Genomic DNA, 12,647 nt, shown 5'->3' on the forward strand with positions numbered 1-12,647 from the left:
AGTGTTAGATTTAGTTTAATATAATAACCCGGAAACATACAGTACAGAAAAAAAATATCATAGAGAGACCCTTGCAGATCATCAAGAGTGTGTGTAAAATCAAAAATTTCTAATAATTTAAAATATGTGTGTGTGTGTGCGTGTGTGTGTGTGTGTATATATATATATATATATATATATATATATATATATATATATATATATATATATATATATATATATGTATGTATAATGATTGAGAGTCAATCGTCACAAAAACAACAGAAAATTTATGACTGTTCAATTATGTATTTGTATGGGATCCCACATTCCAAAAAATCGTATATTGTTAAACTAAATTGTTTCCCACTACAATTTTCCCACTACAACAACTGAGCTAATAGCAAATGTTTACTTCTGAGCTAATCTTCCTGCTCTATCATTTTCCTTGTGGGCACAGTTAGCTGTAATACGCTTTCCAGTACTTAATGACACCATTCCGCAAGACAGTGACAGGTTGATGGGCTATGGTTTTTTAATGAGCTGGCAATGTTGTCTGTCCCTGCTGCTCTCCCATAAAACCCAAGCTGGAGTGTGATGAGACCGGGGATTTGGGCCTTGCCATTCAGAAGAATGAATGACAAGACACTTGGGACCTGTTCTTAGGCTGCCTGTGACCGATGTCTCCAGATTTATGTGGCTAATGCTTGAAGTTAATGTCAATAACAGTGAGAACAACTGGAGTTATGCAGAAACAGCCTCACTCTGTGGAATTACAGTTCGCTTCTTACCCAAACTTTACACCAAATTTTGACGAATGTAGCTAGCTCTCAATGGTTTTGCTCAGTGTGTTGTTTTGCTAGCAGACCCATGGATGCTTTCCCATGGTACTTTGTGCGTCAGTCATCATGGTTAACCATTGTTGTTTTACATGGCGCACCACAGATCATCATTTGGCTCTTTTACGAAAATCCAATAGACAGTGTCACACAGCATAACAGACTACACCATTAATCCCTATGAGACTCGGGTGAATAAACCAAATGGGTCGCTCTGGGAACAGTGGATGGGGCGAGTATGGTTTTGAAACACACTGAATTCATTTTGGAAGGAAAACTTCAAAATAAAGTGGTGCGTTTGTGTAATCTCATGAGGAAAGAAGGGTGGTATGGTTGCATTCTGTGAACCTTGTGGTCCAAACACATGCCCCAGCTTCAGGGAGCAAACATGACAGAGCTCATGGGTTGATGCTCACCATATGGGTTCATGTGGTCACCGGGCATTTGAGGAGGGGTGAGGCCCTGCTGGAAGGGGTCGGTGCTGTAACCGTTCTCCATAGCAACCATCTGTTGTTGGGCTGGAGCCAATGGCGTGTAGGAGTTCATCATTCCCTCCATCCGATTGGACATCACCTCTGGAAGGGGGAAAAAAAAGTTGATGTTGATCAGCCTTTGAGATATTCTCACGGTAGGGATGACTGACATCATCTCTGCGAACTGGAGAGCATAGTTAGTTTAACAACTGTACATAATGCAAAACATTAATGCTTCGTTTAGTAAGAATTGTTCTTTCTAGTGGATTAGGTTTCTCCAAAAATCAAGGCTGGGTCTGGTATCTGGCCTTGAAATCAAGTTGAATTTCATGAAAACCAACAAACAAGAAACACTCTTGTTCTGTAGCGGGAGAAGACGCAGTGACACCAGCCCTATAGGGCAGTACTCTATGAGTCATACTCAATGCCGAGGGCTAGGAACGACTCTTGTGGCTTCCAGTCTGGAGCCCACCATCTCAGCCCTCTGCTTTTGAGTGGTGAGCACTCGCAAGAAAGATGTCTGCATTTCATTTCTACAGGCTTCCACAAGTTTCCATTACATCTTCTACTCTTATGCAAAGACATCTGATGTTGAGTTTTACCACACTGGCACTTTGCTAACCCATAATCCATGATTCTTCAAGTAACTGAGTATTATAAAAAAAAAAACTAAAATTAAAAGATAAAGAAATAAAGAAAAAAGAAAGAAAGAAAAATAAATTAAATTAAAAATAAAATAAAATAAAATAAAATAAAATAAAATAAAAAGTATAAAGTATTCTGTTCACAAAATCAAAAGTGGTCCAACCAAATATATATATATATATAATAGAGAGGACTAATGCAAACCCTTATGACTGTATATCAATAAGTCTTTTAAAATATTACAAAATTTGACCTTTTTATGACAAGACAAAGCCAGTTCAGGCTGTAAAATGTCATGTGTGCAACTCTTGAAAAACATAATATTTATGAATTCCTATTTTATGATATTTGTAGTATTTTTCCCCTTAAAACATAGTTTAAATTTAAAATTAGAATAAAATTCAATTGAAACTTTTCGTGATGGTGTAAATGTGGTTTTCAAAGGTTTTCATGATTATCCACTAAGTATGTCTTCATCTACAAAGCTTTTTTTTTTTTTTTTTTTTTTTTTTTTAATGTAAAAGATTTTTACTTTCCTTGCTTTTACTGACCCAAATACATAAAGTTGTAAGGTTGCGGTTAAACTTTGAAATACTCTTGAACCACAACATGACGCAGCAAGTCTTTTCTAGAATGTTTTCACACCAATCACTGGCCCCATAGCTGAAACTATTGGAAAACTGACACTTATAACCAAGACAGATAGGATTTACGATAACAAATATAACAATGTATTAACCGTGGGGCTCCATTGGATGACATATTCCAGCCCAATTCCATGATTCATGACATCATGGACTACTCAAGACCGCTATGGTATTTCCCAAAGGGGAGTCTGACTTCACAAGACTTCTCAATATCTCAGACCACCAGAATAGTTCATCTACACCTAGCTGTCTCTCTCGAGTGTCTCCATCACCCTATCATTTTCTCTCGTTTCTCTGAGAAAATATTTCTATTGGTTCATGAGGGCAAGGTTCATGACCAAAGATGGATCACTATCTGACTTGAATTATCCCATTAAATGTGACACAGCCAGACAAAGAGAACAGAGAGACAGAGAGAGAAACTAGTGTCAATGTGATGACTTTACACTTCTGACATTCGGCAGTGGTCTTTTTGCTCTACGCAGCAGAGTCGAAGCTCCATAAATGAATGCATCGTGAGAATAGTCCAACATCGGTCTATAAAATAAAAGTATTATTGCTTGTGGTTTATCACTGAAGATGATTTAATGATCGCCTGGATTATGGCTTTGCAGGAGAGCGGGCACAAGGGGGTCTGTTCAGCAATAAAATGTCAATATAAACCATCAGTTTTATACAAAATAAAGACAGAAATACTAGCTTTTATCTCAAACAACAAAAAATGTGTTTATATGTCTCTTTAAGGATCGAAAATGTAAATAAAATGTGCTAAGATGTCTTAAATATACTAAGAAATATTATAAGCCACATATATTCAGTGGAATTAATATGTTTGATTATTAAAATTTTGCTCTGGGAAGTACAACAACAAAAATTTGCTTTACGAATTTAAAATGTAAATAGGCTATGTGTTCAAATTAATTTCAAGGTCTTGAATTTATTAAGCAATGTTATTATCCAAGTACACAGAGTATAGTAGGCACTGAATGTTTTGATTATTAAAATTTAGCCTTAAGTACAAGTACTTTTATCCAAGACAGCCATAAGAGGAAAATGTGTTCTCTGTATTCAAACTTTATCTCTAAAATAAAACTGCTTTACAGTTATTTCCACAGTCTCTACAGACAAACGCAGAGAGTGAAGAAATAAATATGACTGATGGAGGAATGGACTCCACTGCCTTACAACAAATATTTGTACAGGAATTAAGACTCTTGAGCTGTAGAGGAAACATTTGTCCTCCTCCATAGAGCTTGGAATAATATTCTTCATGTTTCTATTTTCCAGACAGTCTCATCCAAACTCATCTGTTACAGAAGCTCAGTTGGATCTTCTCAACAACATATTAACTGTCCAAAAAAGACGCTACTTGACGGATTAGCTCTTTAACAGCCTAAAAGATGGTGTTAATACATGGAATGTTGCCAAGCATGACCAGAAACAGATATAGTCTTATAAATGTAAAGGCCATGAACTCGATGAGTGTAAAGATAACAGACACTCAATGGCTCATCCTTTGCGCCCGGCTGCATGGCAACTTGAGACAACCACTTTACTGAAACCGGGATTCTGGGCCAATTCCAGCAAAGGAGGGAATGGGGTGGGTGGATCGGTCAAAGTGGAGGCAACTTCAATGTGATTATGTTGTAAATTAATTCGTCCACCTCCACACTTCCTCCTCACACAAGAGCTGCACTCGTTTTTCGACCTAATCTACAGTGACCAGGTGTCATCGCCTGTGTCACTCACCCTGTTTTTGGGAGGGTGGACACGACTCATACGGCAAGGGTTGATGTGAATGGAGGTCAGTTGGGATACCTCACTTTCTACCATTAGATATACTTTTAAACCTAGATATTCTTTTGGACCTATGCGGCTGCCTTTAGGGTCATGTCAGGACATTTTACCTTGGCCCAGCCTTTGGGAGTTCTGCTGCTCCTGTTGCTGCTGCTGTCTCCGCGCCAACTTCTTCATCTGAAAAAATAACGATAAAAGCACAATCAGAAAACTTCGCGACTCCCCAGACCAACTCTCGGCTATCTAAAGAGAGATGCTCCTTGTTGTTCACCTCTGCTTGAACTACGCCAAGCTTGATCTGGCTGCATTATATTATCCACAGCCTTTTGAAGATAAAATCAGGGCTCTGAGGTGGGTTTCAGACACTAACGTAAGAGCAGGATGGATGTGAATACATCTCTCTCGAACGCTTGGGGAGTTTTTTGTGGAATGCGTCGAGAGGTTAAGCTTCAGGCAGATAGCAACTGAGATTTGCTGTCTCGAGCCTCGCTTGCTTTTTCCCTTTTGGCAGCAGTTGCGAGGAGTTTAGTGCGCTGTTGGAGGATTACTTGAAAATTGTTGTGTTATCTGGTCCTTGGATGTACATTATCAGGTTTGTGTGGGTAATACTGGATGATAAATAAGGTAGTGTACAGGGTCTGGACTCACCTTAGCTCTTTGGTTCTGGAACCACACTTGAACCACACGAACACTCAAGCCCGTCTCCGCAGCCAGCGTCTCTCTCACCTAGATTATACAATGAAAATAATTGATGATTCTTTAGTGACAAGTCTGTGTAATATATGGAAGCCCATTTCCACCTTAGAGTGTTTAAAAAAAAGTTTTTTTTTTTTCTCATTATCATGTCTTTATTTCAAAATATATTTCTTAGAACTAAATCTCACAATTGCAACCTCATACCTCACAATTGCTAGTTAATTTGACCATTTATTGCAATGTGACTTAACATCTCACAACTGCAACTACATATCTCAACACTTTAACATAATTGCAACTATTTCTCACAATTGCAATTTTATTTCTTACAGTCGAGACTATCTCACAATGTTACAGTAATTATTTATTAAAACTATGACTATGACAAATCTCAGTTGCAGTTTCATATTATTTCACAATTCCGAGGTTAACTGCAATTTGTCACAGTCTTTATTCCATGTAATTGTGACAATGTTACAATATGACTATATCTCACAATTGCAACTGCATATCTTGTAATTGTGTTTTTTTCCCCTCATTTTATTTTACACAATTGCAACTTGATATTTCATAACTGTGACTTTATAATTAATTATGTTACAGTGTATATCATAACTCTGACTAAAAATGTCAATTGCAACAGTTGCAACTTTCAAGTAATTGTGATATCACAACTGCAAATTTATATCATACAATTCCTTATTTTAAACATCATCTCATAAATACCCATTTTATTTTCTCGGAGTCGCAAATGACTTCAATAGAAAGATGGTGTTCAAGAGATGGAGGAAACTGATCTCACCTTTCGGCAGGGTTTGGAAGAAACCTCGAAGGATGCCTTGAATGCACGTCTCTGCTGCGTGGTGAGGATGGTACGCGGTCGCTTGGGTCTTCTTGGGTCTTTCCCATCATCTCCCTTCCCAGTTCCTCCCGAGCCCTTCTCCGGCTTGATATCCAGCTCCTCATCTTCGCTTTTCTCTGGAAAGAAATCCATCATTCACAGGAATCAGTACTTGCTTTTAAAACTCTGAAACTTTTTAGACAGCCTACTGATGTTTTTGTTCTTTTCAATTGTAAGCGATCTAGTCACACTGCATCCATAATGAAAGGAGACACATGTGGTTTTAATACTTTAGTTATCAATTTATTAGTGCATGAGTGGGCCACATCCACAGCAAAACAGCAACTCTGACTATGAAGTATGTGAATTTGTCATTGGACTGGACATTGTGTCATTTAAAATTAATAGCGCACGGCTTTGGCTGTTTTACACTATATAAATCTTTGATAAGAATCCAACACACAAGGGATGCAACATTTTGGGTAAGGTATGAAAGTGGAGTACATGGGAAATGAGGTCTAATATCCAGGGGAAGTGAATCAGATAGCAAAACCACAAATTCAAACAGTGAACATGCTCGCAAAAAGAACACTACGTGAGCAGAATTTGAGCTCGCCAATCCATAAAGTTCAATATCTCGCCTCATATCACAAAATGCACACTGCCTGTTCATATGAACTAATCAAAGTGTCTCAATTAGTCTAAGGTGATCCTCGGGCGGGTTAATCAAGCCTGCCCTGTGTCGTGATAATCTCTCTCAGTAGGTCCAGCTAATTTGCCATATTCACAAAATGGCTCCTGGCTTTCCTACTGTAATTATTATAGTCAAACGGGGGATTGGCTTTATTGTTCAGTGGGTGGAGGTTTCATCCAATAAGCCACATCAGCTTGTGTTTAATAGAATAATAATAGTAATTAAAAAAAAGGTGCCAAACTCCATAACGTGGCCTGGTTTGAAAGTTAAAAACCCAAATGGGCACGCTCCCAGTGTGACTGTTTTTCGACATTAAGGGCTTCTGCAATTTGGCACTAGTGGCTTTTGTGGCATCAGCAATGAACATCTCTGGCGATTAGGCCTGCAAATGGTTTGGCCTTTTTAAGTGATCAGCGGGAGATACAAACATGATGGGCTGATTTGGTCCTCTCTCTCATCTGTTTCTGATCTCTTTTTCTGTGGTGTAATGCAAACTAAACAAATTCTTAGAAATTACACTTCAGTTCTTGCATTCAGGTCAACTTAGAAACATTAAACATACAGTACATACCAAAAAAACTTACTAATGAAGAATAGAAAAGAGACAAATGTCCCAGAAAGTTGACGGAGTCTTGCTGAAGCATCTGACTAAATTCTCTGTGTTTGAGAGAGTGGGCTGTGTGCGTGTGTATGCGTTTAAATGAAATCCACATGGAGATGGTAAAAGTGAAGCTTGGTGAGATGCCTCATTACGGTGAAGTGAGGGAAAAGGAGTCTGAGGGGCTGATAAGAAGTGAGCAGGGCCTAAAATTGTCACTCACAGAGATTCAAGCTCTTCTTCTTTCCAGCAACTTATTTTGCCCACATCAAACCGCACAGTGTGACTTCTTTCTGTCAGAACTGCTCTTCATCTGCTGGATGTTGTTTAAAGGGGCTATATTCTACACTTTTGTGTGTATTTTTTCCCTTTTTTCCTCTGTAGCACACGGAAGAATATATTTCTAAAAATAGTTCTAGTGTTTTCTGTCCATACAATAAAAGTCAGTGTTTTGGCATTCATTGTATGAACAAAAAAACAGTTGAAGCATTCCTCAAAACACATTCTTCTGTGTTGTACAGGACAAAGAGAGTCTTCTGAAACTCCCCTAAAAATATATTCATGAATACGCTGGCATCATGGTCTGTGGCGTAGAGATTAGCCTGTATTCATACCTGAATCTGAGTCATCAGGGCTGACAGAGCCGAGGAGGTCTTTCTCCCTCTCATAGTCATTCTTGCACAGCAGCTGTCCGTCCTTCAGTACAAACTCGTCCCCTTTCCTCAGCTGTCGGTCACATACACAGCAACAGAAGCAGTTGAGGTGGTATACGCACTCGAGCGCCCGCATCACAAACTCTGTGGGGGCAATTTTCTCCAGGCACCCACTGCATTTGGTCGCAAATAACCTGAGAAAGTGACAAAGAGAAAGAAAGAAATATGAAAATGATAAAAAAAATCTGTCTGAAAAGGCATAAGGTCAAAATTTAGCTATAAACCTACACTACCATTCAAAAGGTTTAGGGTTGGTATGATATTTTCAAAGCTTCTTAAGGTCTTTGCAATGAGTCCGAAATTCTTCGCATGTAAAAAAATAAATACGACCGCACGTTGTGTCAATCACGTTGCCACACATGCTTGCAAAACTTTCATCTGTCATTAAAAAAGAAAAAAAAAAGGATCAGGTTCATTTTTCTGCGTTTTCGCATCTGTAGCAAGCATTTTGATAGGAAAGGATGACAAAAAAAAAAAAACATAAGAAAATTATGTACTCAGTGTGCAAGGACCTTTAGAGTCATTTAAGCTGGATTTATGTGATCAAAAATATAGTAAAAATTGCAAAATTCTGAAATATTATTACAAATTAAAATTACTGTTTTCTATTTGAATATATTTTAAAATGTAATTTATTCCTGTGATGGCAAAGCTGAATTTTCAGCATCATTACTCCAGTCATCAGTGTCACATGACCCTTCAGAAATCATTCTAATAAGCTGATTTGCTGTTTAAGAAACAATTCGTATTATCAATGTTAAAAACAGTTGTGCTGCTGAACATTTTTGTGGAACCCATTACACATTTGTTTATTTCTGGGATTCTTTGATGAAGAGAAAGCTCAAAGAGTTATTTATTTGAAATATTTCTTATATTATAACCATCTTTACTGTCCTTTTTGATCTATTTATTGTGAATAAATTGTCATAATTTAAAAATAATATAAAAATCTTACTTGCCCCAAATGTTTCATGGCAATGTACATGTCTCACAAACAATTGAATTCGGTCATATTTACTTTTCAAATATTTGCACTACTTTCATGGTGGAAATACAAACAGCATACTGGTTTGAAATGACATAGCAGTGTGGAAATAATGATAGAATGGACATTTTTTTGAGTGAACTTCCCCTTTAAGAGATTTAAAAATACAGTAAGAGTAAAGCATCAGAAGGCATCACAGCACAGTGAATGTCTTTACATGTGCTTGTCCATCATAGTGTGGTGATTAAGGGGGCAGGGGGCAGGGGGCATGAGGTTTTTGCCCCTGAGCGATCTGCTTTGACACTGGCTCATCTGTTAATGCAGCCTGGATAACTAACTCCTCAACGCTTCAGCAGAACCCAATGGAAGGAAATACGGGATCACCTCTCGACCCAACGCACCAGCAAACCTCAATCAGCGACATGGGCCCTCAGCTCCACTGGCTTTACCCCGCTCACTGCAGTGATTAGACAGGCTCCAGCGCCACTCACACAATGCTACCATGACTGGAAGTTATTTCTTAGGGAAGAGATTTTGTATTTTTATGTGATTAGACAACAACCTGTTGATTGGAGAAAATAAAAAAAGCATCAAATATTAAAATAGAAACAAAAATATTTTTCTCACTCATATTTAATGCAAATTTAGACTATGTTGCTATGAACTGATCTCCTGTCAGATAAACTCTAAAATCGTACGCTATGCCACAATACATTTCTGTTTACATAACAGACCGCGGTCACCCCCGCAGCCTTCATTTCCTCCGAACGGTGTCGATACAATCATTTTGGTTTGATTACAGGGAGAGATATTGGCGTCTCACTCTCATCTTGTGAGGTTCAGCGGGAGCCCACCTCTACAGGAAGCGGGTGTGTGACAGTGTCCAGCCCATAAAAGCTGATTTATTAGCCTTGGTTCTTTTGTTTGCTCTGACTGGTAGGACAGCTGCCCTGGCGCTTGTGCGTATCTCTGCATTTCATCTGTGGCATTGTTCATCAGGAGGGAGAGACAGGGAGAATGCCCATCATCATCATCATATTCTGTTGATGGTGGACAGGGTTGGTTGACAGTGATGAATATGTGTTAATATGAGTTCAGATGAATATGTGTAAATATGGTGGGTTTTGTGATGGTAATTTCATTGTGAGATGGTGATGGGGGACTGATAATGACAGCCCGCTGGACACACGACCAGCTGCATCGCTGTTTGTTGGAGTTTTGTATAGCTGGGTATTTTTTGTTGCGACTGTTGTTTTGCCTGTCAGACTTTCTATGGGCGTCCTTTGAGATGTCATGAGAATAAAACGATATGGCATACAGTGGAATCATCTTGTCATTTATGGAGCAGCATCATTATTAATGCTGGGAAAATAACTGGCAAATACTAATTGCCAGATACTGTAGGTTTTATGTACTATATTATGCACTATTTTAATCATTGCCGTTTCTGTATTTTACTTCATTTAAATGAGTTTATATTTTATATTTAGTTCATATTTATATTTACATTTTCAAACTGGTGTTCCAAAACTTGAAATAAATGTAAAAAAAATCAAATAAAAATAAATAAAGCCAAATGAATTATATATGAATATAAAATAAGGAATTTTTGTACTACTATATATATATATATATAATTTTATATATAATATATATATATATATATATATATATGTATATAGTATATATATCTTACTATTAATGGGATTAATAAATGGGATTTTATTTTAACTCCTTCACAAGTTGGTCATCATATTTTGGGATCTTTGGGATCAAAAACTTTGAGAACTCAATTTTTTGGGAGAATAACAATATGATTACTGGCATTAGCAGGCTGAACATACGCTTATAATCTTTTATTTATTGTGGGACAATAAGAAGATTAGAAGATTTTTATTTGCCATTGGAAAACTATTAATCCTAACTAAACTGTTGGCATGCCAACAACTCTCTTGTCTTTGTGTGATATCCATCTACCTGGCTCCTTTCTCCAATCTGAGCGGAGGAAAAATTCTTAGAAACACTCCATCATTCTGTGTTTGGAAATGGCCTGATCTGTTGTGGTTACTCCCAATTGTTCAAGCAATTACGTCCATACAGATTTCATTAATCACATGAAAATAGAATTATATTCCCCCCACAAATCAAGTATTGAGCAAGTATTGAAGATTAGCATGGTTGTAATTTTTGGCACGCAGACCACAGTGCTGTGATATGATCTTAAGAAACATCTGTAAAAAAGATGAGTTGGTAACAATAACAAAATGATTTTGCACATTCCATCATATTTATGGAGTTTTTGTTGTCTAAACACATCCAAACACTCACAACGTTCGCATTAAACAATGGCTGACGTAATATTTTGGCTAGATTAACCAGTTACACGCCGGATCTGTCAAACCAGTCAGACAGAATAATGAATCTGTCATCATGACTCAGTTTGAATCAAACGTTCATTCAACAGTGCGAATCCTCGTCAAAGACTCCAGGGTGAAAAAGGCCGGAAAGCACAGGAAATAAATGCTATTGAGCAGTGGTGACACTTTCTAGTTTCGCCCGCTCACCTCGACACCGCCCCGCTCTCAGGATCCTTCTCATCCAAATGAAAACATTCCCTTTCATCCGCCTCTTTTCTTTTCACCTCCTTTTCCCCCACCCGTTCTAATCTTGTAAGCCATTATTTTTCTATTTCCCCTCTCTGTCACTTTGCATTATTTTTGCTGCTGTAATTCCCATTTGTTCCTTCTGGAATCTTCCTGTCCTGGCTTTGTCCCGGCATCTAATCCGGACTTTTTGGCTGTCGTCAGCCCCCCTGATCTGTTCCCCATTCTCAGCGGGACCTCTGATGGAATAGCCACGCATGACGCCCCTGCTATAGCAACCCCACCTCTGCAGGAAGGCGACGGCTAACTTTTCGGATGGGCAGAGAAAGCCTTTCACAAGCTGGCAGCAGAAGTAAATCCTTCTTGGAGGAACAAGGGGAATTAGCAGGGAGCAGTGAAGTAGGGTTTAACCCTACCCCTTTTTTTCTTTTGAAAGGCACAGTCACTTCAACTCCCACTGATCGCCACAATCAAACAGGGCAGAGGCAGGGGGTAACAGAAAGAGAGAGAGGGAGGCGGCTGGGATGAGGGGGGTGAAAGAGAGCAGCCCAGTGAATGATACAAGCGCTGGATTGTGGAGGAGCCCCTAATCCCACTTTAATACCTTTCCAAGTTCAGCGCCGAAAGAATGCGCTTTAAAACAACACCGCAGTGTGAGCAGGCGAAGGCTGACCGGGGTGGGGAGGTGGGGGATGCGTTGCTTTCAATCCCCCGTAACATTACCTGATTAGCCTGGGTGAGCAACGGAGTATTGGCACCCAGGGGTAGAGCGGACCGGACGTTAGGACAGACGTAAACAAGGACAGCGCTTACTGGGATGCCGCATGTCTTCTGGAGGGGATTTCTGTCCTGTGGTTTGAGATGAAAGCTGAAGAGAGACTAGAGAGTAGCATCTCCACATCTGGGCCTTTTTAATAAACCTCTACAGTGAGGGAAAGTACTACAACCACACACAAAACACAAGATCTACAGGCCCCAATTTTTCTGCTATTGGTCTCAAGAAGCAAAACGAGTCTGAAGAATCATTTACCTTATTGAGCTCCCTTATAAAACACTTAAAATAAATAAAATAAAATAAATTAAGTACTAATAATATGTTGTTATAAAGAAATATGACAAATAAGCAAACAAACAAAC

General features: G+C 38.6%; 1 protein-coding gene across 1 annotated transcript in view; it reads right to left on the minus strand.

The window, feature by feature from the left end:
• Nucleotides 1-12,647, minus strand: part of lmx1bb (LIM homeobox transcription factor 1, beta b) — a 61,871-nt gene that overhangs the window by 2,968 nt on the left and 46,256 nt on the right. Inside the window, exons 4-8 of the mRNA XM_042729972.1 lie at nucleotides 7,824-8,056; nucleotides 5,879-6,054; nucleotides 5,029-5,106; nucleotides 4,491-4,557; nucleotides 1,235-1,393 (exon numbers count right to left, since the gene is read on the minus strand). Of these exons, the coding sequence (XP_042585906.1) occupies nucleotides 1,235-1,393; nucleotides 4,491-4,557; nucleotides 5,029-5,106; nucleotides 5,879-6,054; nucleotides 7,824-8,056 (713 nt within the window). The remainder of the gene's footprint in view (nucleotides 1-1,234; nucleotides 1,394-4,490; nucleotides 4,558-5,028; nucleotides 5,107-5,878; nucleotides 6,055-7,823; nucleotides 8,057-12,647) is intronic.

The sequence above is a fragment of the Cyprinus carpio genome, chromosome B8 (genome assembly GCF_018340385.1).
Source record: "Cyprinus carpio isolate SPL01 chromosome B8, ASM1834038v1, whole genome shotgun sequence".
In the NCBI taxonomy this organism is placed as follows: domain Eukaryota; kingdom Metazoa; phylum Chordata; class Actinopteri; order Cypriniformes; family Cyprinidae; genus Cyprinus; species Cyprinus carpio.